This window comes from Larus michahellis, chromosome 21, assembly GCF_964199755.1.
Source record: "Larus michahellis chromosome 21, bLarMic1.1, whole genome shotgun sequence".
In the NCBI taxonomy this organism is placed as follows: Eukaryota; Metazoa; Chordata; class Aves; order Charadriiformes; family Laridae; genus Larus; species Larus michahellis.
The window spans coordinates 2,137,854-2,163,629 of NC_133916.1; the positions used below are offsets into that span (position 1 = coordinate 2,137,854).

The 25,776-nt window shown below is 63.4% G+C and overlaps 3 protein-coding genes across 3 annotated transcripts in view; 2 read left to right on the plus strand and 1 right to left on the minus strand.

The window, feature by feature from the left end:
• GNAI3 (G protein subunit alpha i3) overlaps positions 1–1,393 on the plus strand; it is a 38,003-nt gene extending 36,610 nt beyond the window's left edge. The window contains exon 9 of the mRNA XM_074564751.1: positions 10–1,393. The gene's annotated coding sequence lies outside the window, so the exon portion shown is untranslated. The remainder of the gene's footprint in view (positions 1–9) is intronic.
• Positions 471–12,245, minus strand: GNAT2 (G protein subunit alpha transducin 2). Its single transcript, XM_074564753.1, has 9 exons — positions 12,128–12,245; positions 10,563–10,605; positions 10,116–10,257; positions 9,775–9,932; positions 8,765–8,893; positions 8,130–8,259; positions 6,224–6,377; positions 5,545–5,750; positions 471–1,864 (listed from the first exon to the last, which is right to left on the minus strand). The coding sequence occupies exons 1-8, from the start codon at positions 12,243–12,245 to the stop codon at positions 5,560–5,562; spliced, it is 1,065 nt and encodes a 354-aa protein (XP_074420854.1). The 3' UTR covers positions 471–1,864; positions 5,545–5,559.
• Positions 12,246–16,047: 3,802 nt separating this feature from the next.
• AMPD2 (adenosine monophosphate deaminase 2) lies at positions 16,048–24,477 on the plus strand. Its single transcript, XM_074564483.1, has 18 exons — positions 16,048–16,258; positions 18,420–18,550; positions 18,800–18,930; positions 19,407–19,475; positions 20,183–20,294; positions 20,409–20,595; positions 20,712–20,853; positions 21,014–21,103; positions 21,374–21,503; positions 21,594–21,788; positions 21,975–22,106; positions 22,199–22,362; positions 22,506–22,632; positions 22,769–22,932; positions 23,029–23,149; positions 23,265–23,438; positions 23,710–23,820; positions 23,960–24,477. Exons 1-18 carry the CDS (start codon positions 16,189–16,191, stop codon positions 24,173–24,175), a joined length of 2,466 nt encoding a protein of 821 aa, XP_074420584.1. The 5' UTR covers positions 16,048–16,188; the 3' UTR covers positions 24,176–24,477.
• The last annotated feature ends 1,299 nt before the right edge of the window (positions 24,478–25,776 follow it).

Genomic DNA, 25,776 nt, shown 5'->3' on the forward strand with positions numbered 1-25,776 from the left:
CCTTTCAAGTTTTTAAGATGCGGCGTTTTTGAGGAGCAGACTCTTTGCTGCCTGGCGGGGGGACGGCTGCAAGCATGAAAAGAGGACCAGGGGAAAAACGCAAAACAGCATGCGGAACCGTTGCATTCTTTAGCACAATCTTCTGTATTAGGGACCTTTTTTTTTTTTTATTTTATTAATTTTTATTAATGGGATGGCGAAGTTAGGTCGAGCTGGAACAACTGTTAGTGTGACTAGATCATCCTGGCGTCGTTTGGATGGCGTGACCTCTGATGTGTACAGCTGTTGTGAAGTTTTGAGGTGCTGGATTCCAGACCTTCCATATGTAGCTTTTTCTCTCTTTTCCTTGGTTAACAAGCCACCACTCGTCTGGTTTTTAAGGGTTGGTTTGGGGTTTTGTGTTGGTTGTTTGTTGTTTTTTTTTGTGTGTGGTTTTTTTCCATCGAGAAAACTGGTGTAACTTTACTAAATTTTATTTCTTCCTTTGTGAATGGATCTTGTTTTAAAAATAAAAAGAAAAAATAAAAAAGGAAAAAAAAAAAAAAAGAAAGAAAGAAACAACAACGACAAACAACAGAAAAATAATCACTTAACTATGCACATGTGACCAGATCATGCAGAAAGTATTCCTCTTAGCAGGAACTCTTTGTTTTTAACACTTGGTATGGTCAGGATTTAATATTTCTGCAACTTAAAGGATCCTTAGAGCTCTTAACGGCGATAGCTTCGGCTTTTATCTGCTGTCTGATTTGTTCCCATCCTGCTACCAGAAGCTTCTGCAGCGGGACCAGCGAGTCTTTTTTTTTTTTTATTTTGTTGGGGTTTTTTTTGTTTGTGTTTTTTTTTTTAGCTTATGGTTAGGGGCGAACCTGGTTTATGCCGCTATCCCAGCGGAGCTTCCTTCGGCGGGGGCCGCGTCCAAGCCAGCGACCGCCTACCCGGGGCTGCGGCGCTCGCTCGGAGAAATTCAATGCCGAGCTCCGACGGGGCCGGGAAACGCGTGCTGCTACGGAGCTACTCCCTCAACCACTTCCATATTAATTTTTTGTGTGTGTGCGTGTGCATTTTTGGTCTAAACCGATGGGCGATTTATTTTTTTTTTATTACTATTTTTTTTCCCCTCCATGTAAAGGGTGCACCTTGTTCTGCATTGACCGCGGCCTTTTCTGTTCCGAGACTCCTAGCCTGTAGCCACGAGCATGCCTTTACTTTGTATATGTGGTGCCAAATCCCCCTTTGCCACCGTTTTGACCCCAATAACCTTCATAACCCGTCGGGAACATTCCTTCGCTGACCCCATCGCATCCAGACTCTTCTCTCCCCCTTTGTCACGTGTACAGTTTCGATCTGTTCTAGTTGTTGGCAGTATTAAAATGGTGAGTTAAACACTTGAGCCTTTTCTCTACTTTATTCTTAATTTATTATTTTTTTTTTTGTTGTCGTTCCCGCTCCCCACACATACACTTTCTGTGCTTCGCAAGGGAAGGAAGGTAGATGGCTTTGGTGGGAAAAGGGGTGCGATTCCAAGCGTTTTGCTGGGAAAAGGGGTGCGATTCCAAGCCCTTTGGGGGGGGGAAAGGGATGGAATTAACGGGACGGGAAGGTCCCTCGCGCTTTTCACGCCTGTCGGTGCTCTCCCTTGCAGCCAGTTCCTCCCCTCCCAAAAGGCTCGGCTTGCGCTGCCCGCATGGAAGACGGCCGGCGTCCAGTCGTTCGTCAGGATTATTGGCAGATGCGTAGTTTTACTGCTTATTTATAGCCCGAGTCTCCCTGCCTCCTTTCAACCTGGGGCCGGGGGGAAGGAAATGACTGCTTCGGATGCCCTTACGTGCTGTAGATGTCACCCCTTTTCGGAGCCGCTTGCCTGGAAATACAAAATGAGAATATTCCGGGGCTGTTTTGTGGGTGCTCTCAATGGCTACCCCGTCGCCGCTGCCACGCTCGGCAGCTCCGGGGAGCGTGTTTCTCTTCGGGGAAGCTTTCCCAAGCCGCCTCCGGCTCTGCCCGCGGGCCCCGACAGTTCCCTTTTAGCCAGCCCTGGGGCTCTGCTACAGCTTCACCCTAAGGCGGGGGCTCATTCGCCCTTGAAACAAATTGATGCCACCGTCCCCGGTAATTAATTGCTCCCCGATGGATGCTGGAGCCGCAGTAGAGCCTGGCCCCGCGAGGTTTGGGCTTTCTCTCGCCCAGGTGCCAGGGGGCTTTGCCTGGCAAGGCCTTTTTTTTTTTTTTTTTTCGTTTGGTGGTGGCCCGGTGGCACCTGGCACCTGTGGCTCCGTCCCTACCGGGTGCCCGGCGGGACGGCGGTGGGCCCCTCTCCCCTCCCCGTGGGCCACCGGTGGGTCTCGGTGGCCGATGCGCGGGCGGAATGAATCCAGAGAATGGGAGATATTCCTCCATTCAAGCCCTCAGATGCAAAATATTCCTCGATCCAAGCTCTCGGATATAAAATATTCCTCGATCCAAGCCCTCAAATATAAAATATTCCTCGATCCAAGCTCTGGAATATAAAATATTCCTCGATCCAAGCTCTCAGATATAAAATATTCCTCGATCCAAGCCCTCAGATATAAAATATTCCTTGGTCTAAGCCCTCAAATATAAAATATTCCTCGATCCAAGCTCTCGAACATAAAATATTCCTCGATCCAAGCTCTCGGATATAAAATATTCCTCGATCTAAGCCCTCAAATATAAAATATTCCTCGATCCAAGCTCTGGAATATGAAATAATCCTCGATCCAAGCCCTCAAATATAAAATATTCCTTGATCCAAGCTCTCGAATCTAAAATATTCCTCGATCTAAGCCCTCAAATATAAAATATTCCTCGATCTAAGCCCTCGAATATAAAATATTCCTTGATCCAAGCTCTCGAATATAAAATATTCCTCGATCTAAGCCCTCAAATATAAATTATTCCTTGATCCAAGCTCTCGAATCTAAAATATTCCTCGATCTAAGCCCTCAAATTTAAAGTATTCCTCGATCCAAGCTCTGGAATATAAAATATTCCTCGATCCAAGCTCTCGGATATAAAATATTCCTTGATCCAAGCCCTCAGAGGTAAAATATTCCTTGATCCAAGCCCTCAAATATAAAATATTCCTCGATCTAAGCCCTCAAATATAGAATATTCCTCGATCCAAGCTCTCGGACCCAGGAAGGGGGCTCGGGAACGGTCGTGGCGGAGCAAGGGAGGTGGGAGAAATGAGAAGACACCCGCGTCATGCGTATTTCTTTTTATTTGGGGTTTTTCCTACAGCGCAGGGGAGCCGGCGAGGTGAGCTGTGCGGCCAGAGGCCGCGGGACTTGGCTACGGGGCCAGCGGAGGTTTATTTACAAACGGTTAAAAGAGCAAATGCAGCTCTAAAGAGCAGAAGGAAAATCTTTCTCGTAACCATTTCCTCTTTAATCCAACCCATTCCTCTTCCCTGGGCGGGATTGAGCCGAACGCCGGCGTGCTCCCGCCTGCTCCTACCTTCGCTTGCCCCCCCCCACCCCCCCCCCACCCCCCCCCAAGTGGTGCTCTGGAGAGAAATTCACTCAAATCACACCAAATAAAAAAAACCCAACCAAAAAACACCTAAAAAAAATGAATTTCTCCTGCCTAAAGGACTCGAGGTCGGCTCCCGGGAGCGACTCGTGGGTAACCCGGCCTCCGCCTTTCCCCCCCCCCCCATTAATTTTACCAAATTTGATGAATTTGGTAAAATTAATTTTGATAAAAGGGAAGGAAGCGGGGCGGGGAGGGGGGGAGCTGTGCGTTGGCTCGACACCGGTTTTCCCGGCTGCCGTGACGCTCTTCGGTGTCAAACCGCTCCGCGTCTCCTTCGGAACGCGCTGCAGAGAGCGGGGATTTCTTTCTTTGCTTTTTTTTTTTTTTTTTCCCCCAAAAAAAAAAAAAAAATAAAGAAAAGAGGAAATGGCCACGAAAGGGAGCAGGAAGTTCAGCTTCAGCCCCTTCCTATTTTTGGGCTCGAAAGGAGGAGGTTGGGGTTGGGCAGGTCATAGAAAAAAAAAAAAAAAAAAAAAAAAAAAAAAAAAAAGTGGGGTCCGAGGAACTTGAATATTTTTTTTTTTTTTTTTTTTTTTTCGTTAATCCTTTTGGCTCTGCTCAGCAGAACGGCGCTGTGAAAGTCAACGTTTTTCCTCTTCTTCTGGCGGGGAAGGAAGAAAGAAAATGGGGGGGGGGGGGGGGGGGGGAGTGTTAAATGTTTAGAGAAACGAATTTTCATGGCGCCACTTTGGGCGCCCTGGAAAAAATTCCGCCGCCTTTAACGCTCTGAGCCAGGCGGTGGCAAAATCCCGAGTATTTCCCTTAATGCCGAAGCCCCGCTGCTGGCTTGGGAGGAGGCAGCACCCCCCCCAGCTACCTTGCCCCCCCCCCCCCCCGCCCATTTCCAATTTTCCCTTGATTCCAGAAGCCCGTTTTCCATCGCGGGCTGCCCTGGGCTCCGCTGGGAAAACGGCTTTGGCCAGGGCACGATGCCGAGCTGGTGGCCCAGGGGGTCCGTCCGTGTGTGTCCCCCCCCCCCATCCTGCCGCTGCCCGCGGGGATCCCGCCTGCTTTATTATTTATTATTTCATTTTTTTCCTTAATATTTTCTATCATTTCCTATTCGCGTTCAGGGACAAGAGAAGCCCTCGAGGTCCCCTGAAACCCAAAAGCGTCCGACCCGGCTGGGGGCTGCTCGGAAAGTGGGGAGAAGGTTTGTTGGGGGGGGGGGGACGCACGACGAAATTCTCCTCCCCACTGCTTAGGCTCGGGGGCAAAGGCAGGCGTTAAGAATTAATTTTAAACCCTAATTAAACCTTTATCAAGGTGCGAAAAGGCCGAGGGAGGCAGAGCGGGGCGTGGGATCCCCCCCCACACACACACCCCGTGCCTTCTCCCCACCACGGGGGGCTGGGAACCAGCCCCCCCCCCCCCAAGTTTGTGAACTGGGGGGGCACCAGTGACCGTTGGGGCAACAGGAGGCCCTGAGATAAAAAAAAAAATTAAAAAAATCTCGCTCGGGTGCGGTAATTTGGGCTGGAATCTGCTCTTTCCAGCTCTCTCCCCCCCCCCCCAGTCCCTGTCCCCGTCCCCCCCCCGCCCCCAAAACCAGGGTGTGAAAGCAGCCTGAGAAAACCAGTTGGGAAGGATCACTGGGCTGAGCCCAGGCTGCTGGGGGAGGCGCCGAACCCCCCCCCACCCCCCCCCGGCCTCTGGGGCTCTCAGGAGGGTGCTGACCCCCCCCCCAGCCTCCACCCTGGCGCTGGTGGGACCCCTCCTTGGGGGTGATGGGACCCCCCCCGAACCCCCGTCCTCGCTAATCCCAGCGCATCCTCCCCTCCGCGGGAGGAGATTTCCGGACCCTGGAATGGAAACCTGCCCTTTGCTGGCGAAGCCTGGGGTGTCCCACCTCCCGTCCCATCCTCATCCCCCTTCCCCCCCCCCCCCCGACCCCCCCCTCCACCCCCCAAAAAAAAAAAAAAAAAAAGACAAAACAACCCCACCCTCTTTTTTTTTTTTGCGGTTCAATAACCGTTTGGCGGGTACCTGCCTCCCAGCTGCTCAGAAGAGGCCGCAGTCCTTGAGGTTCTCTTTGATGATGACATCCGTGACGGCGTCGAAGACGAACTTGACGTTCTGCGTGTCTGTGGCACAGGTCATGTGGCTGTAGATCTCCTTCACGTCCTTCCGCATGTTGAGATCCAGGAACTGGGTCTTGATGTAATTTCCCGCGTCTTCGAACGTGTTGGGACCTGCCGGGGACCCCGGGAAGGGGGGGAAGAAATAAACGGCTGCCGGAGCTGAGCCGCTCCCCCTGGGAATTGATCCCCCTGGGAGACGACCGTCAGCCGCTGGGCGAGGGTTGGGGGATGCTGAAGGCTTGGTTTTGAGGGCTAAATCTGAAATCTTCCTCTTCCTCCTCCTCCTCCTCCAGAGGAGGAGGGCTGGGTGGCAACTGCGCCCGGCAAAGCCATTTTTGTCCAAAAAAAAAAAACCAAACCCCCCCAAAAAAGCCATTTGATCCCATTTCGATCCTTCCAAACACCTTCCCGTGGCCACGTCAGCCCTCTCCTCTGCCCCAGCTTCCAGGGATTTGACTTCATCCCGGTATAACCCAAACCCCAGGTGCTGGGACCACGCGACTCCCTGCCGGAGCCCGTGGTCTTGGAGGTGGGGGGGGGGGGGGGCGCACGCCTGGAGGCGGGGGGGAACCGACCCCACTCACCGTCGTAATCGGGGAAGCAGATGCTGAGATGGACCTTCTTGATCTTTTCCTCGAACAGGTCCTTCTTGTTGAGGAAGAGGATGATGGAGGTGGCGGCGAAGAACTTGTGGTTGCATATACTGTTGAAGAGGTGCAGGGATTCGTGCATGCGGTTCTGCGAACAGAGCGGGAGCGTTGGCACGGAGTATCGGCCGCGGAAAGAACTTAAAACCCCTTTTAGCTCCCCCCCCCCAAAATACCCCCCCCCCCCCATTCCCACCCCCCCACCCCGCATTCCCAAGACGAGAACTTTTCCCCGGCCTGCCGGGGATCGTCACAGCCGCCTGTCCCCTGCCCGCGCCGAGCATCCCTCATCCCCGTCCGAAAAGCCACGGCGCGAGCGATCCGGAGGAATCCCGGCCATGCTGAGGACGGGGAGCGGAGTTAAGCAGCTCCGATGCTCCCATCCCTCCCGGCACCTTTCTGGGATGCTCGGAAACGAAGGGCTCACGGTGGGAAAATGATGCGGGGAAACCTCGCGGCCCTTCCCAGGGCTGATGGAAGGTGCCGTGTCCGTCCCCCCCGGCCCCGATCCGGGCCGTGCTGCGGGATGCTGTTGCTGGATGGCGGGCCCCCTCCCCTCAGCCGTTCCCCCCGGCTTGGGAAAAGCGCGAGGAAAAGGGAAAAAAATATCTCCGGTTTTAAAGCAGACGGGCAGTTTGGAGTTTGCTGCCGGGGCAGCCTCAGGAGGAGAAGGCTCCAGCCGAGCCGGGGTGTTGCTCTGCTGATGGAAGGTGGATCTCCTCCACCTTTGGGTGGCAGCAGGAGGGTCCTCCAGGGGGGTCAGGGACGATGGTTTTGCCTTTTCCGTCCTCCCATTGGCCAAATCCTGCCCCATCCTGCGCCGGGGAAACCTCTGCCGAGGGCTTCGCTGGAAAGATGCTCTCTCTTTCCCCCCCCCGCGTGCCTTACACGCGCCGATTCTTCGGGGCTGAGGGAGGGCTGAGTTCTCCTTGCCCGGCCCCGGCAAGCCAGCCCCGGAGGTGCCAGATCCCAATCCCAGCTCCCGGTGAAGCCATTTGGAAGCCGGAGGACCAAGGAGCATTCGTGGGACCGGCCGCTGTGGGAGATGCCGACAAGGATGCTTCGCCCCGGTGCCTTGGGCAGGGGAGCGGGCAGGCGGCTGCTTCTCCCGCTCGCCTCCTCCGCACCCCTCAATTCTTCCGAGAAATGACCCGTCCGGGGGCTCTCGGTGTTCCTCCTCTCCCGAATTCCACCCTCGGAGCTGCTTTTCCCCGCAGCATCCCTCACCGGGTGCCCGCAGGTGCTTTGCTCGGTGACCTCCTGCCGTCCTTCCCCCCGTCGCCGCTGCCGCTCGCTAAGGGGGGGGGCGTGTGGGGTGTGAAAGCCACCCCTTATCGCTGCTTTTCTGCCCGCCCCGGGTCTGGGGGGGGGGCACAGCCAGGCACGAGGTGCCTCTGGGCCGCATTTTCCTTCATCGAGATCATTTCGCGTCTCTCTTCCTCCCCTTCGGGTTCCCTCGGGGCGGTTTTCCTGCATCCGGGAACGTTCCCCAGCGGGACGGTGGCTCTCGGGACGAGGTCGGTGTTGGGACCTCTTCGCCCCTGGCTGCTCGGAAGGACCCGGGGGGTTTCCTGGTGGGCAGCGGGGAGGGCAGAACCCCGGCCCCACGACCCACGTTTCATCTCAGTGGGGCTGTTCGTGCCCCAGAAGAAGCGCTGACAGGTCGACTGGGTGCAACTGGGCGGGAGCCAGCTCCGTCCCGCGTCTCCCACCCCTTCCCTGCATCACCCAAACCATCAACCACCACTGGGTTGAGGGGTTCCCTCCTTCTGTAACCCACCCCCCCACCTCCCCAGAGCACCCGGCTCCTCTCCCCCGAGGCACCCCCTGGACCCCGACCCACCACTTCGTCGTCCTCCACCAGCACCATGTCGTAGGCGCTCAGCGCCCCGCAGAAGATGATGCAGGTCACCCCCTCGAAGCAGTGGATCCACTTCTTGCGCTCCGATCTCTGCCCTCCCACGTCGAACATCCTGGGGAGGGGACAAGGACGGGGCGGGAGGTGACGCGTCTGGTCCTGCCACCCACCGCGGGACGGTCCCAGCACCCTGTCCTCGGCGGCGTCGGGGATACGGTGACCCACCGTAGAATGGTTTGGGGTGGAAGGGACTTCTAAAGGCCACCAAGTCCAACCCCTTGCCATGAGCAGGGACGTCTTCCAAGCCAAAGCTCAAAGCCCCATCCAACTTGGCCTTCAATGGTTTCAGGGCCGAGACATTGACCACCTCTCTGGGCAACCTGGGCCAGGGGCTCACCACCCTCACAGCAAAGAATTTCTTCCCCAGATCTCATCTAAATCTCCCCTCTTTCAGTGTAAAACCCTTCCCCCTCGTCCCATGGCTCCCCTCCCTGCTCCAGAGTCCCTCCCCAGCTTTCCTGGAGCCCCTTGAGGGACTGGAAGGGGCTGGAAGGTCTCCCCGGAACCTTCTTTTCTCCCGGGCGGAGGCAGTGGGGGTCACAGAGGGGCCACCCACCCACCTGAAATTCAGGTCTTTGACGGAGAACTTGGTCTCGATGATGCCCGTGGTCTTCACTCGGGATCGCAGCACGTCCTGCTCGTTGGGGAGGTACCCGGGGGCCGTGATCCTGTCCAGCTGGTTCAGGTAACTGCGGGGGGGGGACGGGAGTGGACGTGACCCATTGCCATGGGGCTGCCCACATCTTCCCCCGCCGGCTTTTTGGGCATGGTTGGGGGGCTGAGCTCTGCCAAATGCCGGGACTCCAAGGCAGGGCCGTTCCTGGGGGAGCTGGGGGCTGCAGGGACACTGGGCGGGGGGGCAACGGTGGGGGGCTACAGCCCACCGGCGCTGGTGGGATGGAGGATGGTCCCGGTGGGATGGAGAATGGCCCTGGTGGGATGGAGGGTGGCCCTGGTGGGATGGATGGTGGCACTGGTGAGATGGAGGATGGTCCTGGTGGGATGGAGGGTGGCTCTGGTGGGATGGATGGTGGCACTGGTGGGATGGAGAATGGTCCCGGTGGGATGGATGGTGGCACTGGTGGGATGGAGAATGGTCCTGGTGGCATGGGGAATGGTCCTGGTGGGATGGAAAATGGCACTGGTGGGATGGAGAATGGTCCTGGTGGGATGGATGGTGGCACTGGTGGGATGGGGAATGGTCCTGGTGGGATGGAGGATGGTCCTGGTGGGATGGAGGATGGCACTGGTGGGATGGAGGATGGCACTGGTGGGATGGAGGACGGCCCCAGTGGCATGGAGGATGGTACTGGTGGGATGGAGGGTGGCCCTGGTGGGATGGAAGATGGCACCAGTTGGATAGAGGATGGCACTGGTGGGATGGAGGATGGCCCCAGTGGGATAGAGGACACCACTGGTGGGATGGAGGACGGTGGTCCCGGGGTATTCCCGGGCTCAGGGAGTGCATCGATTTTGCCAGGCTGGGTGACAGATGGCAATGAGCAGCCGGGGGGGGGGGTTTCCCAGACACCTCCTTGTCCCCCCTCCTCGTGCTGGTGACCCCACTCACTACGCGGCCGAGTCGTTGAGCTGGTACTCGGCGGCGCGGTCGAAGCACGCCTGCACCCCCCCGTCCTTCCACAGCTTCTTGATGCAGTCGACCAGCTCGGGGGGCATGGTCCCCTCCTCGATGGAGTCGGCCAGGTTGAAGAGCTGCCGGCCGTCGTCCTGCAAGAGGGACCCCTTCGCCACCGTCCCACCCGTCCCCTCAAAAAAGCCCCCGGGGCCGGGCAAAGACAGGTCGTTACAGACCCCAGCTCCGGGGGGTCCCCGGCCCCTCGGTTGGCGGGGGCCGCGGGGGGGGGGGGGGACGGACGACACACAGGGATGGGGACGACCGCCCCGACTGACCGCGTGGGACGACTCGGCGTAGTCGATGCCCAGCGTGGACATGGCGCGGATGATGGCCAGGATGGACTGCAGGATGTTGCCGTAGATGATGGCCTTGAACTCCATGCACTCCTCCGGCGTGTAGCCATCCTGGTGGATGATCCTGGGGAGGGAAGGGGGGGGGGGGAACATGTGACGGGGGACAGAGGGACATGGGACGGGGGACAGACGGACACGGCGGCCTCAGCCCCGAGCTCCGCCACCCTGAGGTGCCCCCTCCTTCCCTCCCAGCATCACCCCACCCCGGGAACCAGCAAGGTGCCACCACCAGCATGACACTGGGGGGGGTGTGGTGTGGGGGGGGTGTGGGGGGGTGTGTTCTGCCACCCGCTGTGCCCCAACTGGGGGTGTCCAGGGGTTGGGTGACACCCCCCCACCCCACCCCCAATTTGGGTGCCTGGTACTCACTTCATCTGCTTGACGATGGTGCTCTTGCCCGACTCTCCAGCCCCTGGAAAAGGAGGCGGGGGGGGGACGGGACACGCACCTCAGTGCTGGCCAGGGTGGGACAGACCCCAGGCCTGACGCCACAGTGACGGGCACCACGCAGGGACCCTCTTTCCTCCACTCCGGCCACCCAGCTTGGCCTCCTCCCACCGCTGCCGTCGTCCCCTCCCCACCTCCTGTCACCCGGTGCCGCGCCACACCTCGGGGACCCCCAGGGGTGGCGGGGACCCGCCGGGCTGCCTGTCCCCCGGGGTCCCACGCCTCCCGCCCGCCGCGGCCACCGTCGGCGATGGCTTCGGTGCCGTAAGCGGCTTAGGGCAGCACAGGAAGCTGCTTAGAATTAGGGTGCTAATCGCCTTGACCCCCAACCCCCCCCCACCTGGCTAAGCCCCCGCCGCCGGTCCCTGCCCCGCGGGGCCCCGATGCCTCCCCGTGGGGTCGCCCCCCATGCCCCAGCGGGGTGCGGGGGGTCCCTCGAGGGACTGTCCCCTCCCGTCCCCTGCCCAGCGGCGGGGTTTGGGGGTGCTGGTGGCAGGAGCTCTCTGGCATCTCGGTGACCCCCCCCCGACACACAGCCTGGCCCAGGTGGGACCCGGTGTCCTGGTCCCTTCCCCATCCCCACGCTGTCCCCTTTGTCCCTGCCACCCATCTAGTTGCCACCAAGAGCCAATGCCACCGCCGGCTCTTCCCAGGCACACCCCCGGGGGGGACATCCAGCTGGCGGGACAACCTCAACTGGCTCATGACGACTCGTTTGCTAATGAGGGCTAACGAGCTGCAGGGAAGGGGCTCTCCTTGGGATGAAGAAAGGGAGAGCAGGAGGAGCTGGTGGGATTGGGGGCTGCCTGTCCCCATCTCCATCTCCCCATCTCCTCATCTCCATCTCCATCATCTCTCCATCATCTCCTCTCCATCTCCATCCCCCTTCCCTGTCCCCTTCCCTGTCCCCATCTCCATCCCCATCTCCATCCCTGTTCCCTGTCCCCTTCCCTGTCCCCATCTCCATCCCCATCTCCATCCCCATTCCCTGTCCCGTTCCCTGTCCCCATCTCCATCCCCCTCCCCATCCCCATTCCCTGTCCCGTTCCCCGTCCCCATCTCCATCCCCATCCCCATTCCCTGTCCCGTTCCCTGTCCCCATCTCCATCCCCCTCCCCATCTCCATCCCCCTCCCCATCTCCATCCCTGTTCCCTGTCCCGTTCCCTGTCCCCATCTCCATCCCCCTCCCCATCTCCATCCCCCTCCCCATCTCCATCCCCCTCCCCATCTCCATCCCCGTTCCCTGTCCCGTTCCCTGTCCCGTTCCCTGTCCCGTTCCCTGTCCCGTTCCCTGTCCCCATCTCCACCCACCTCCCCATCTCCGCCCCTGTCCCCGTCCCCTCTCCCTGGTTGCTCTTGCCCCCTCCCTGTCCCCACCAGCCGCATCCCCCCAGCACCGGCGATGTCCCCAACGCCCCGTGGGGACAGGGGGACACCACCCCCCCCCCCCCCGCATCCTCCCTGGGGACACCCCCTCCACCCTTACCAAGCAAGAGCAACTTGACCGTCTTGGCCTCCTTATCCGCGTCCTCCTGGAGCTTCTTCTCCAGCTCCTTGGACCTCTTGGCCATCTCTTTGTCCTCGGCGCTGGCCCCGCTCCCCATGGCCTCGTCTTCCTCCTCCTCCTCTAACGCCTCGAGCTCCGCTAGGTCCCCAGGCTCTTCCAGCTCTCCGCGGGGAACGGCGCGCGCACCCCGGGGGCGGGCGGTGGGTGACGGGAGGAGAAAGAGAAGCCCCGAAAGGCCGAGCCGGGTACCCGACGTCGGGGTGCCCCACCACGGGCAGGCGAGAGCTGGGTGGGTGCTGGCGGGCCGGCTGTCCCCCCGCTCTCTCCCTTAATTCCCCATGGATAACCTGGGGTTTTTTCGGAGCGTGGGATTTGGGGACTTTTTTATCTCACCATGTGACCCAGGAAATCCAATTAGCCCAAGATGGCAAAGATTAGGGCTCAGGAGAATAAAAAAATAAATAAATATATATATATATATATGGGGGGGGGGAGCGCCTCGGGGAGGTGGGCGCAGGGCTTTACGTAAGGGGGCAGGTGGGTGTCACCCCCTGCCCGCGGGGGACGGGGACACCCCGTGTCCCCTGGGGTGGCGCAGGGGGGGTTACGTGGCTTTGGGGCACCCCGGTGGCCGTGGAGCTGCGTCCCCCCCCCCCCCCCCATGTTGGCGCTGGGGATGGGGTCACACACACCACCCCCCCACCCCCCCCCACGGCTGGTGTGTTGCGTCGTGTCCCCCCGCCCCTCACCGGGAGCTGTGGGGGGACGTCGGCGCTGGGGGATTCCTCCCTGGGGGGGGGGGAAGAGGGGGGGGGAAGGGAGCTAATTACCCCGGGGTGGGTAACGAGCCCCCCTAATCCTGCTGGGTGCCGCCCCTCGCCCTCCTGCCACCTAAGCTCTTTAATGGGCTCAGCCTTCCTCCTCCTCCTCCTCTTCTTCCTGCCCCCCCCCCGGGCTCAGCATCCCCCCCACCCCCCCGCCCCCCAGCCCAGCACCCTCCTCCCCACCTCAGCAGGACCCCAGGGTCACCCCACACCCCGGGGGGGGGGGGGGGGGCGGGGTGTAGGCGCCCCCACCCCATCCTGCCGGGGCTGATTTTGGGTACAGGGGTGGCACCGTGGCGGGGGGGGGGGACACACACACGACATGACCCACCGGCAGCCCCAGGCTGGGGTGTCGTGTCCCCTCCCCCCCCCCCAAAAAGGTGCTTTTAGGGTTAAGGTCCCCTAAATCCCTGCACCCCACAGGGTCACTGGGGTCTTTCTGTCCCCTTACTGGTGTCCCCGTAGCCCACCTGGCATGTGCCCCCCCCCTCCCAAGCTCCCCCCCCCCCCCCCGCCATCCCTGCCAGCCACGGGGACAGTTTGTCCCCGCTGTCCCCGCGGACACAAAGCCCCTTCTGAGCTTCTAATGAACTTGGCGCTAACGAAGGGGGCCCAATTAAAATACCAGCTCTCCCCCCACCCCCCCCACGCCCAGAGCTCAGGCCGGGGGCGCGGGGGGGGGGGGGGTCCCCATTGTCCCCCCAATGGCCTGGCACAGAGGTGGCCCTGAGGGGTGGCGTCACCTCGCTGTCCCCTTTCCCCCTGCATGGGACAGCGGGGTGGGGGACACGGTGCTGGGGGGGGGGTGTGTGTGGGGGGGTGTGTGTGTTGGGGGGGGGGGACACACGGACACACAGACGGGCCCAGGCGGGTGGCATTCCCTCCGCTGCGACAGCTGCTAAAAATACCCCCCCGGCTCGGGTGCCGGATTAGGGGCCGCGGGCGGGTGGCCGGCGGGGACACAGCCCGGCACCCCCCCCACCCCCCCCCCACCCCCCCCCAAAAAAAAAACCCGTCCCCAAACCCCGGAGCCACCGGCGCAGGTAGGGACAGGCGGGGATCGGGGGGGGGGACACACACAGGGATGTGACACCCCCCCCCCCCCCCCCCCCACGCCCCCCCCGGCACCCCCACAGCTGGGTCCCGCTTTTGCGTCCCCTGGATGACGGTGGCCCCGGCTTGGCAGGGGGTAAGGTGGGGTTTGGGGGGGCTGGGGGGGTGAGGGGGTGTCAGGCCCTGTCCTGTAACCCCATGGGTGCTGAGGGCCCCCCCACCTTGCAGGTTGGGGCGGGGGGAGGGGGGGGGCGAGCCCCCTCTTTTGGGGTGCGGTACCCCATCTGAGGGGGGGGGGATGCTCACCTTGGAGGAGGCGATGCCCCGTTTTGGGGGGTACTCGGTCTTTTTCCTGGGGGGGGGGTGTGTGTAAAAAGTCTAAGTGTAGGGGGGGTGATGGGCTGTGTCGGGGGGGGGGCGCAGCGCCCACCCTGGGGGTGCAGATGCCCATCGCGGGGGGGTGTAGAGCCCAGCCGGGGGGTGCGGTACCCACCTCTGATGGCGATGATGCTCACCTCGGGGGGGGGCACCCTGTCCTGGGGGGACAATGCCTGTCTTTGAGGGGGGGCACCTTGTCTTGGGGGGGGCAATGCCTTGTCTTTGGGGGGCAACGCCTGTCTCGGGGGGGGGACAATGCCTATCTCGGGGGTGGGGGGTGACACCTTGCTTTGGGGGTACAATGCCCGTCTTTAGGGGGGGGGCACAATGCCCATCACAGAGGGAGTGGCACCCTCTCTTGGGGGGGCAACGCCTGTTTGGGGGGGGCACCCTCTCTTGGGGGACACACAATGCCCATCTCAGGGGGTGGCACCCCGTCTTGGGGGGGCAATGCCTGTCTTGGGGGCACAATGTCTATCTTGGGGGGGCCACAATGCCCAACTCGGGGGGGGGGGAGATGGCACCCTGTCTTGGGGGGGCAATGCCTGTCTTGGCGGGGGGCCACCCTGTCTTGGGGGGGCAATGTCTATCTTGGGGGCACAATGTCTGTCTTGGGGGGGCCACAATGCCCAACTCGGGGGGGGGGAGATGGCACCCTGTCTTGGGGGGGCAATGTCTATCTTGGGGGCACAATGTCTGGCTTGGGGGGGTGCAGTACCCATCCCGGGGGGGTGGCACCCCATCTTGGGGGCACAATGCCTGTCTTGGGGGGGGCACAATGCCCAACTCGGGGGGCTGGCACCCTGTTTTGGGGGGGCAATGTCTATCTTGGGGGCACAATGTCTGTCTTGGGGGGGCCACAATGCCCAACTCGGGGGGGGGAGATGGCATCCTGGCTTGGGGGGGCAATGTCTACCTTGGGGGCACAATGTCTTGCGGGGGGGGCACAATGGCCATGTCGGGGGGGTGGCACCCTGTCTTGGGGGGGGGCACCCTCTCTTGGGGGACACACAATGACCCATCTCGGGGGGGGGGGTGGCACCCTGTCTTGGGGGGGGGGGCAATGCCAGTCTTGGGGGCACAATGCCTGCCACGGGGGGGGGGGACACGACGGGGACGGACGCACAACGCCCACGTCGGAGCGGGGTGCGGGGGGGGTTGGTACCCTGCTGTTGGCGCTGCCGCTGCCATTTTGGGGGGGGCGTCCAACACCACCTCTCGGGGGGGGATATCCCCCCTTTGCGGGGGGAGGGGGGGCACACAGTGCCTGTCGCGGGGGGGGGGGGGGAGGAAGGTCCTGCTGTCCCTGCAAGGTCGGGGGGGTGGTGGTGGGGAGGGGAGGGGAGGGGGGGGCGGGCAGCACCGCATCCCCCGGGGCTCCCAACGCCCGAGTCGGGGCGAGCTCCCAGCGCCGCGGCGGGGGCCGGTTGCCCCGACAACCTTCCTCCTTCCTCCTTCCTCCTCCTCCTCCTCCTCGCCCACATCCTCCTCCCGCCCCATCCTCTTCCTCGGCCCGGCTTCCGGCCGGGTTCCGCCGGGGACTTTGGTCCAGCCCCGGGTTTCCTGCATCAATCATCAACCAGGGGAGGGAGCGGCCGCCATCGCCCGGCCCTGCCGCCCTGCAGCCGTAAGAGTCCCCGCCGGGGCCCCCGCGGGCCCCCGCTGCCATCGCCACCGCCACCACCACCAACCACCGCCACCCCCCCCCCGCCATCGCCAACCCCCGCCATCGCCATCGTCACCCCCGCCATCGTCACCCCCGCCACCGCCACCCCCGGAACCGCCATGTCCTCGGCCGCCCCGGCCAAGTACCCCTTCAAGAAGCGGGGCAGCCTGCAGGCCCCCAGCCCCGCAGGTGAGGCCCCCCCCGCCGTTCCCCCCCCCACCCCCGCAACCCGTCACCAGCCCCACGGCTGGGGCTGAGCCCCCTCCCACCCCCCCCCACCACCACACCACCACCCCGGCAGCCCACGGGGGGTGGCCCAGGTCACGCCAAGCAAGCCCCGGGGGGGGGGGGGGGGGGGGGGCTGACGTGGGTGCTGTGGTGGTGGTGGTGGGGGGGCTGTCTGTTTGGTTTTTTTTTTTTTGGGGGGGGGGGGAAGGCGCTGGGTTGCTGCTTGGGGGCGCTTTGGCGGGGGTGGCGTGCCCATCACCGTGGCGTCTGGGCTGCTCCGGGGTGCTGGTGGGTGGCGTGTGTGTGTCCCCCCCGCTCCACACTGCTGGGGAAGTCGGGGGGGGCGCTCTGCAGTGGAGCCGTGGCACAGCGGGTGGTGTGTGCCCCCGGGGGGGACGGGGGGGCGTAAAGCGCTGGGGGTGGTGGGACACCCCCCACCCCACACACCCCCCCCCCCCCCCGGTGGGGGGTGTCGGGGTGCTGGGGGGGGGGGGGGGCAGCTTCATGTGTCATCCCATGAAGGGGGGGGGGGCTCGGCTGGCCCCGTGGCTGGGGTGTGTTGGGGGGGGGTGTGTCTGGTGACAGTGGCACGAGGTGGCACCTTGTGGGTGGCACCCGGCTCGTGGGGGGGGGGGGGTGTCATCAGGGGGGCTCTCAGACACGGGTGGCGCAGGGTGGGGGGGGGCCGTGTCCCGCTGGCGCGGGGTGGCACAGGGCTTGTCCCGGTGGCACAGGACACCCCGAGTGTCACCGCGGTGCACCAAGCCATGCCCTGGGTGACGCATCCCGGGTGACAGCGGTGCCATCCCTGCCCTGGGTGACACGGCCACCGGCCCTGCCGGGGTGCCACCAGCTGCCACCGCTGCCCGGCGAGGTACAGGGACCTCCGAGGGTGGGGGGTGGGGGTGGGGGGGGGAAACTGAGGCAGGGGGGGAGCCGGGTGGTGAAGCCCCCACTCCCAAATCGTGCCTCAGTTTCCCCACCACAGACCTCAGCAATGGGCAGGGTGGGGGGCAGCTCCCCCGCCCCCCCCCCCCCCCCATTCAGGTTTGGGTGATGCGGGGAGAATGCGCTGGGGGGGGCGCAAATGGGGTGGGGGGGGCTTAGGGAGGGCGTGGGGGGGGGGCAGGATGCCTGGATTCGCCTCCCAAGCTGTGGGGGGGGGTGGGGTGGGTGGGGGGCTCTTACTGGTGGCCCCAGTTTAACCAGTGGGACCTGATTTCCAGTGCGCCCCCCCACCCCCCCGGCCCTGGGCCGGGTCTATGGCGGGGTTTGGCAATGAGGGTGGTGGGTGCCGGGGGGGGGGGGGGGGCAGCAGAGCAGGGTGCTGGCCCCCGGGGGGGTCCTTTGATGCTGGGAGGGGGTGTGTGGGGGGGTCCAGGTCAGGGTCTCCCCCCACCCCCGTCTCCTCTGCCCCCCTGGGGGGGGGGTGTGTGTGTCTGGGGAGTTCCCCCCCCCCCATCCCCGTCCCAGTGTCCCCAGCACAGGTAGGAGCCGGGAATGCTCCGGGGGGGGGACACGCGGGGGCGATGGGGTTTGTTTACTGGGGGGAGGGGGGGGGGGCGGGGGTGTTGCCTCCCCTCCTTCCCAGTTTGAAGGTGGCCCCCCCCCCGGTGGTGGTGCCTCGTGCGATGGATTTGGGGGGAGGGGGGGCAGGAGGATGGATGGGGCAGGGGGGCAGCGCTGGCGTTATGGGGGGGCAGATAGAGAAATGGGGGGGGGGGGGGGAGCGAATGGAGAAGCCTGGCTCCAAGAAAGGGAGAGGGGGGGTGATGGGGGGACCTTAGCATCCACCTCAGTGCCGGGGGGGGGGGTGTGTCCTGCCCCCCATCCTTGAACCCCTCATTCACTAACGCTGCTGGCTCGTTACCCCCTCCCCCCCCCCCCCTCGATGGGGTCAGCAGCCCCCTCAGTGCACTGGGAGGGAAGGGGGGGCAGGGGGGGGGGTCCCTCCTGCCCTTGAGCTGCCTCAGTTTCCCCATCACCACTTCGGGGACCGGCATCCCAGTTCCGTGGGGGGAGGGGGGGTGCAGAGGGGCTGGGGTCGGTGGCCCCCCCCCTTCCCCCTCCCCCCCCCCACCCCACCCCCCCACCCCGCCTCACGCTGTACCGGTCCCTGCAGAGCTGCGGGCTGGGCCGGGGTCCCGGCCCCTGCAGTCGGCGCGTTCCCTGCCCGGGACCCCCCATTGCCTGAAGCATTTCCCCGTGGACTTGCGCACCTCCATGGACGGCAAATACAAGGAGATCGCAGAGGTGGGTCCCGTGCACCGAGTTCGCCAGGTCTCAGGGGTGTCTGGGGCTGGGAGGAGCGGGGGGCGGGTGGTGTCTCACCTCCGTCCTTCCCCCTTCCCCCCCCAAACCTTCCCCCCTCCCCGACACTTCACCTTTCCAGCTCAGCTAGGGAAAGAAGGGCGGGGGGGGTGTGTGGGGGGTGTTGCTTCCCTCCTTACCCCCTGCGGGCTGAGACCGGGCACAGCTCGTGACAGGGATGCTCCGGGGCAGGAGCTGTTCTGCCGCTCGCTGGCCGAGAGCGAGATGCGGACGGCGCCCTACGAGTTCCCGGAGGAGAGTCCCATCGAGCAGCTGGAGGAGCGGCGGCAGCGCCTCGAACGCCAGATCAGCCAGGACGTCAAGTAAGCCCGGGGCCGGGGGGGGGCGGGGGGGAAAGGCAGGGCGGGGCAGGCTTGGGGTGTCGTGTGTATGTCCCGTCCCCCCCCCCCACCCATGGGACAGGGTCCCCGCATGGGGACGAGCCACCACCCCCCCACCCCGAGGGGGGCTGTCGGTCCTCTGTGCCAGCTCTGTGTCCTCTCTCCCGTGGGCGTTGCGCTTCGTGTCCCCCCCCCGCTTTTTTTTTTGTTTTTTTTTTTGTTTTTTTTTAATTTTTGGGGTTTTCTTTTGTTTGTTTTTTTGTTGTTGTTGTTTTTCTGGTTTCTGTGTGATTTTTTTGTCCTTTTCGGCATTAACGGGGTGTTTTCTCTCCCCGGCCCCTCTCTTCCCACCCCACCCCCCCGGCACCCAACCCCGACCTTGTCCCCGCTGTCCCCCCCCCCCACACGCCGCTGTCCGCCCGCCCCCCCCGGCCCCGCCGCTGCCTGCGTGTCCCCAGACTCGAGCCCGACATTTTGCTCAGAGCCAAACAGGACTTCTTGAAAATTGACAGTGCCGCGGACTTACAGTGAGTGTCCGGCTCGGTGACACCGGCCGGGGACACCGAGGGGGGGGTAGTGGGGGGGGTGGTAATCGGGGACATCCCCCGCCCCCCCCCCCGCAGCCCTGCTCTCAGCTCTCACCCAACCTCCCCGCACAGAACAGACCCCAAATGTCCCAACCCGACCCCTTCTCGCTGGCACTGGAAGGGTTAACACCCCCCCCCGGGGGGCGTGGGGGGGGGGGGGGGGGTGTTAGCGGTGGGGGGGGTTTTGGGGTGAGCTGGGGAGGGGGTGTCCCAGCCCCGCTGGTGGCACAGGACCCCATCCTGGCCCTGTCACCGGGGTGCGATTCTGCGTGTCCTCCTCCCTCCTGTCTCCGCTTGGGAGTTGTCTCCGTCACGAGTTATTTCGTTCTCTGTCCTTCCCCCGCCCCCCCCCCCCCCCCCGCTAAACTTCTCGTTGTGCTCGTGTGGGGCTGGGGGATGTGTCGGGGTGGGGGTGATGGTGGTGGGGGGAACACGGACGATGCCACTGCCGATGGGGACATGGGTGGCACCCAGCTGTCCCGACCTGGTGGTGGCATCCCTGAGGACGACGCCACCCTCCTGCCACCCCGGGGGCTGGACGCAGTCCCTGGGGCGGCTGCTGGTGCTGCTCCTGGGGGGACACGGGGGACACGAGGGATGGGGACGGACCGCGTCCCCGTCTCAGCGGCCGCCGTCTGTACCCACAGGCTCTTCAAGGAGCAGAACGAGGACCTGGTGGACCACGTCCCCAAGGAGCGGGAGGCGCTGCTGGAGCGGGAGTTCCAGCGGGTCACCATCTCCGGGGAGGAGAAGTGCGGGGTGAGCCTCCCCCCATCACCCCCCTCACCCTCCAGCCCCGGGACGGGGCGAGGGTCCTCAGGGTTGTCAACCTCCACCTTGGGCTTGGTTTCTTTTGATGTCCCCCAACCCCAGGTGCCCTTCACGGATCTTCTGGATGCGGCCAAGAGCGTGGTGAAGGCTTTGTTCCTGCGGGAGAAGTACATGGGGCTGTCGCTGCAGAGCTTCTGCAAAACCACCGCCCGGTACCTGCAGGAGCTTTCCGAGAAACCCCTGGAGACCCGCGGCTACGAGGAGGTGCCCGAGACCCCCGTGGCCGCCGGTGAGCACGGGGTGGGTGGATGGGGTGGGGTGGTCTTCACGCCAGGACGGAGCGTCGGAGGAGCTCAGGGGAGCCTCTCCGACACTCGTGTCTCCTTGGGTGTCTCCCGGCCGCAGATGCCCCCGTGCACCCCCCCTTCGCGGAGCAGCACCCCTACGAGACTTGGGACCCCCAGAGCATGCCGGCTGATCTGGGCTTTGGGCTGAAGATGGTGGACGGGGTGGTGCACGTCTACACCAAGCAGGACCTCACCGACAAGTGAGTCGCGAGGCATGGGCCGGGGATGGGGGGGAGGAGGCCGGTCGCTCACTGGTGTGATGAGTTCGCTGGGGGGAGCTGGCGGTGGGTGGCACCGGGCGTGGAGGGAGCCCCCTGGAGCCTGTCCCCGCCTGTGACCCACCTCCGTCCCCCCCACCAGGAGCACGGAGCTGGACCTGCCCTACCCCGACCTGCAGGAGTTCATCGCCGACATGAATTTCCTCATGGCTTTGATCATCAACGGGCCCATGTAAGGAGAAGGGTCTCGCCATGGGGGTGTCTTGGGGCAGGGGGGAGGGTGGAACCTTGGGGACAGCACCAGAGGGACACGGCGGTGGCTATGACACACGGTACTGGTGCAGCTCCCGTGTCCGTGTGTCCATCCTCGCTCATGGTCACCGTGCACGGGGAGGGCGTCCCAAGAGTCCAGCGCCGTGTCCCCTCATCCTGGTGGACACCAGCCTTATGGGGCTGGATGTTCTCCCCCCAAAACTGATGCCCCCCTCCCCGCCTCGGGCAGCAAATCCTTCTGCTACCGCCGGCTGCAGTACCTGAGCTCCAAGTTCCAGATGCACGTGCTGCTCAACGAGATGAAGGAGCTGGCGGCCCAGAAGAAGGTGCCCCACCGCGACTTCTACAATATCCGCAAGGTACCCGCCGGCTCATGGTGGGGGGGTCCTGGCTTGTCCGGGGGAGCACTTGGAGGGTCTGGGGGCTGAGCGTCACCTCTGGCCATGCAGGTGGACACCCACATTCACGCCTCGTCCTGCATGAACCAGAAGCATCTCCTGCGCTTCATCAAGCGGGCCATGAAGAAGCACCTGGATGAAATCGTCCACGTGGAGAAGGGCAAGGAGCAGACGCTCAAGGAGGTCTTCGAGACGATGAACCTCACCGCTTACGACCTGAGCGTGGACACGCTGGATGTCCACGCGGTATGAGGGACACCCCCAAAGCCTGGAGATGAGCAGGGCCCCCAGCCCATCTCTGGCTGGGGTGGGGGATCTTCTCCAGGGGTTGTTCCAGGGTGGGGTGGGGAATGCTGGGGACTCTGGTTAGGGATGTGGTGGTGGCTCTGGGGTGACGAGGGGTCTCAGCTCACATCTGCGTCTCCCTGCCAGGACCGCAACACCTTCCACCGCTTCGACAAGTTCAACGCCAAGTACAACCCCATCGGCGAGTCCATCCTGCGGGAGATCTTCATCAAGACAGACAACCGCGTCTCGGGGAAGTACTTTGCCCACATCATCAAGGTGAGTGACCCTGCTGGGTGACCCTCCACGTCTCCCTCCCTCTGATGCCCCTTCCCGAAGGCCATGGGGTGACACTTTCCCATCCCCCGCAGGAGGTCATGTCCGATCTGGAGGAGAGCAAGTACCAAAACGCTGAGCTGCGGCTCTCCATCTACGGCCGCTCCCGGGACGAGTGGGACAAGCTGGCCCGCTGGGCCGTCAACCACCGCGTCCACTCCAACAACGTCCGCTGGCTCGTGCAGGTGCCCCGGCTCTTGTGAGTAACGGGGTGGGCCTCACCCCGGGGCCCCCTCAACCCGGGGCCGTCACCTGGGTGGGGAGACCAAGGACACCCCACGGATGGCTGGGGTGGGGGTGAGATGGGGCGCCCATCTCTGAGCGGGGTCCGTCCCCCTGCAGCGATGTCTACCGGACGAAGAAGCAGTTGGCCAACTTCCAGGAGATGCTGGAGAACATCTTCCTGCCCCTCTACGAGGCCACCATCCACCCTGCCCAACACCCCGAGCTCCACCTCTTCCTGGAGCATGTGAGCACCACGGGGACGGGGACACGGGGGGAACGCCGGTGACATCTTGCGACCCCCAGCCTGGACCCAGCTTGAGGGCCGGAGCAGACCTGCTTGGAGGGGTGACCGTCCCACCCTGGGCTTGTCTCGCTGGCAGGTGGATGGCTTCGACAGTGTGGATGATGAATCCAAACCGGAGCATCACATCTTCAACCTGGACAGTCCTTTGCCGGGCAACTGGGTGGAGGAGGACAACCCCCCCTACTCCTACTACCTGTACTACATGTACGCCAACATGACGGTGCTCAACCACCTCCGAAGGTAAGGACGCCTCGGGGTCCCCGGCACCTCCACCCATCCGGGGTGGGGGGTGGTGGGTCTTGGGGTGGGATGATGACGGTCAGCCCCACGTTGCAGGAAGAGAGGCTTCCACACCTTCGTCCTGCGCCCGCACTGCGGTGAGGCCGGCCCCATCCATCACCTCGTCTCGGGCTTCATGGTCTCGGAGAACATCTCCCATGGCTTGCTGCTCCGCAAGGTGAGCGGGGATGGGGTGTGTGTGTGTGTGTGTGTGTACCCGTGGGGGGCTGGGAGAGTTGGCTGGGATCCCCCCCGCCCTCACCCCGTTGTTGTGTCGCCCCCGCCCGCCCCAGGCCCCCGTCCTGCAGTACCTCTACTACCTGGCGCAGATCGGCATCGCCATGTCCCCGCTGAGCAACAACAGCCTCTTCCTCAGCTACCACCGCAACCCCCTGCCCGAGTACCTCTCGCGGGGGCTCATGGTCTCCCTCTCCACCGACGACCCCCTCCAGTTCCACTTCACCAAGGTGAGCCGGTCACAAGTCACCGACCGCCCCCCTCCCTCCAGAAACGGCTACGGGGTGGCCGCCGGCCAAGTCACGGTGGTGGGACAGAGTCGGTGGCGGCCAGGAGCCAAGGCAATAACGGGCTCCGGAGGACGCCCTGATGGTCCAAGAGAGGGTGGGAGAAGCTGGGAACCCCCATCCTCTCTTGGAGCGGGGGGGGAGGTGGCCCCATGGGTGGGTGCTGAGGCCGTGTTGTCCCCCCCCCTTCCCCTTTCCCCCCGCCCCGGCCCAGGAGCCGTTGATGGAGGAGTACAGCATCGCCACCCAGGTCTGGAAGCTGAGCTCCTGCGACATGTGCGAGCTGGCCCGCAACAGCGTCCTCATGAGCGGCTTCTCCCACAAGGTGACGCCTCCCCATTCCCAGCGGGACCCTCCCCCGGTGACACCCCCCCACCCCAAAGCACCCGGCGGCGGGTGCTGGCAGCAGCCAAAGGCTGCGCGGCGGCCGTTGGGACCTTCTCCTTGCTCTTCTTCTCGCCCAGGTGAAGAGCTACTGGCTGGGTCCCCACTACCTGAAGGAGGGGCCGGAGGGCAACGACATCCGTCGCACCAACGTCCCCGACATCCGCGTCGGCTACCGCTTCGAGACGCTGTGCCAGGAGCTGACCCTCATCACGCAGGCGGTGCAGAGCGCCGAGCTGGAGACCATCCAGGAGGAGGACGCTCTCACCATCACCTCCAACCTGGCCACCCACTGACTTCCTTCCCCCCCCCAACCTCCGCCTCGTCCTCCGCCTCTCCCCCCACCCCGGCTCCCGCAGGGGACCCCTCTGTCACCCTCCAACCCCCCCCCACCCCCCCGCATCCCTCCAGGGCTTCGCACGCCGTCCCCCTCCTGCTACCTCCCGCCCTGGGCAGGGGACGCTCCCCCCGCTGCTGTCCCCAGCGTGTGTCCCCTCCCCGCCCCCCGCCAGTGCCACCATGGGGGGGGCGGGTTTTGCTGGGTTCTCTCTGTTACTTGGGTTTTTTTGTGTTTTGGTTTTTTTGGGGGTTTTTTTGTCTTGTTTGGTTGTTCGCTTTTTTTTTTTTTAAAAAAAAACGGTGTCTCCTGCCTGGGTCGGTCCCTCCTGGCCTTGGTGGCACAAGGACCAGGCTGCAGGAGGTGACATGGGTGCGGGCACCGCCGGGGGAGGGGGGGCGTGTGTGTGTGTGTGTGTGTGTGTGTGTGTGTCCTGGCTTCACTTCCAGGGGTCGGGACACCTGGGGGGGGACCCAGCCCAGCAGCAGGGCTTGGCTCCTGATGCTTTTTTTTAATTGCCTGCCCCTCTTTCCGTCCACTTTCTCACCCCATGGGGACATGGGGACAAGCCGGGGGGGCGGGGGGGGGTGTCTCTGTACCCCCAGGCTCCTCGCACCCTCCCACGGGGCTACCGCGTCGGTGGGCACCCGGTGGCCCAGGGGCCACGGAGGCTGCTGGCCGCAGGGGACGGTGGCCCCATGGAGGATGCTCCATCCTCTTCGCCACCCCAGGGAGGAAGGTGAAGGGGACGGGGTGGGGGGACATGCGTGTGTCCCCATCCTCCACGCTCCCAGGAGCTGTTTGTGGCCCGGATCGGGCCGGACGGGGCTTTTCCCTTCCCCGTGGGGCATCACCCCGTCCTCCCTGCGTGTCCCCTCCCCCCCCCAACCCTGGTCCTGCCTCCCCCCCCCCCCCGCCCCCCGCGGTCCGGAGCAGGCGGCCGATGCTGCCGGGAAAAAGGTCACGGAAACAACAAAACAAAACAAAACAAAAACAAAAAAAAAAGGAAAAAAAAAAAAAAAGACCCATCCGAGCATGAAAAATAAAGTATTTAAGTAAAATACTTCAGTTTAAGTGTGGCGGGGGGGCCGGGGGAGGCCTCGCGGCCCCAGAGGGAAACTGAGGCAGCAAGAGGGTGGCCCCATAGATCGCTGCTATGGTATAGAGTGGGGGGGTGCGTCGTCCCCCCCTCATCCCCGGCTTGGCATTGGGGATGGAGGGGGTCCCCAAAGTGATGGGGATGCTCAGGGGGGTCCCCAAAGTGAGGGGGGGGGCCGGATTCCGAGTGGCGCATGACCCCACAGATCGCTGCAGTAGCATAGGGTGGTCCCCCCCGCCATGGCTGGGCTTTGGGGATTGGGGGGGGGTCCCCAGAGTGAAAGGGTGACAACGAGGGGTCCCCAAAGAGGTGGGGGTGCCTATGAGGGGTCCCCAGAAGGCTGGGGGGGGGGGCAAGGGGGGGTTTCAGGGCCAGATCCTGAGCAGCAGGTGGCCCCACAGATCGCTGCTGTGGCATAGAATTGTCCCTCTCATGGCCGGGCTTTGGGGATGGGGGGGGGT

Excerpts from the sequence above, each read along its gene's own strand:
- GNAT2 (XM_074564753.1), bottom strand. The coding sequence starts at position 12,245 with ATGGGGAGCGGGGCCAGCGCCGAGGACAAAGAGATGGCCAAGAGGTCC. Across the intron at positions 8,260-8,764 it reads GTCAAAGACCTGAATTTCAG|GATGTTCGACGTGGGAGGGC; the intron begins GTGGGTGGGTGG and ends TCCCCTCCCCAG. Across the intron at positions 5,751-6,223 it reads CTGCTTCCCCGATTACGACG|GTCCCAACACGTTCGAAGAC; the intron begins GTGAGTGGGGTC and ends GGTCCCCGGCAG.
- AMPD2 (XM_074564483.1), top strand. The coding sequence starts at position 16,189 with ATGTCCTCGGCCGCCCCGGCCAAGTACCCCTTCAAGAAGCGGGGCAGC. Across the intron at positions 20,295-20,408 it reads CCGGGGAGGAGAAGTGCGGG|GTGCCCTTCACGGATCTTCT; the intron begins GTGAGCCTCCCC and ends CCCCAACCCCAG. Across the intron at positions 23,439-23,709 it reads TCCAGTTCCACTTCACCAAG|GAGCCGTTGATGGAGGAGTA; the intron begins GTGAGCCGGTCA and ends GCCCCGGCCCAG.